Below are 873 nucleotides of genomic sequence, written 5' to 3' on the forward strand. Positions count from 1 at the left end.
GTAGTGGTGGTAGCAGCAATAGTAGTAGTAGTAGTAGAAGAATAGTAGTGGTAGTAGTAGAAGAATAGTAGTGGTAGTAGTAGTAGTAGAATAGTAGTGGTGGTAGCAGCAATAGTAGTAGTAGTAGTAGAAGAATAGTAGTGGTAGTAGTAGTAGTAGTAGTAGAAGAATAGTAGTGGTGGTAGTAGTAGTAGTAGTAGTAGTAGTAGTAGAATAGTAGTGGTGGTAGCAGCAATAGTAATAGTAGTAGTAGTGGTGGTGGTAGTAGTAGAATTGTGGTGGTGGTAGTAGTCTTATGGTAATCTTATTGTACACAGAACTCAGGTGCACTACAACGTATTTGTAGATATTGAATCCTTCGGCTTGATGACATTTGCTTTTTGTTTGTTTTGGTTTTATTGATCACTAGAAACTCTAAATCAATTAATTTATCAATTTAAAAAATTTTTTCTTATCATCTTCAGGGAAATGACATCCTTAGCAATATAAGTCAAGATGAATATCGAAATATCGTCCGAGTTCTTGAAGGTTCCATTTTAGCCACAGACCTGGCTTTATATTTCCGGTAAAAAAAAAAATAATTTTATTTTTCTATCTTTTATTTTCTTTTTCTTTTTTTCTCAGATCATCCAGAAATACATGAAATTAACCATGCTGTAGCATTTCTGATACCAACATGTCTGAGACTGATCCAGGTTCTATGCCACAAGCTCCCTGTTTTAAAGTAATCTAAATACATTGGTGCAGGCATGATTGTATGGTAAGAAGCTTGCTTCCTAACCACATGGTTCCAGGTTCAATCCCACTGCATGGTACCTTGAACAAATGTATTCTTGTATAGTCCTTTTTTCAGTTTGTCTCCCAAATCTATTC

The 873-nt window shown here is 34.9% G+C and overlaps 1 protein-coding gene across 4 annotated transcripts in view; it reads left to right on the forward strand.

The window, feature by feature from the left end:
• Nucleotides 1–873, forward strand: part of LOC106879863 (dual 3',5'-cyclic-AMP and -GMP phosphodiesterase 11) — a 237,486-nt gene that overhangs the window by 218,439 nt on the left and 18,174 nt on the right. For all 4 annotated transcript variants that reach the window (XM_052966180.1, XM_014929579.2, XM_014929581.2 and 1 more), the window contains one exon: nt 465–565. In XM_052966180.1, the coding sequence (XP_052822140.1) occupies nt 465–565 (101 nt within the window). The remainder of the gene's footprint in view (nt 1–464; nt 566–873) is intronic.

This window comes from Octopus bimaculoides, chromosome 3, assembly GCF_001194135.2.
Source record: "Octopus bimaculoides isolate UCB-OBI-ISO-001 chromosome 3, ASM119413v2, whole genome shotgun sequence".
NCBI lineage: Eukaryota > Metazoa > Mollusca > Cephalopoda > Octopoda > Octopodidae > Octopus > Octopus bimaculoides.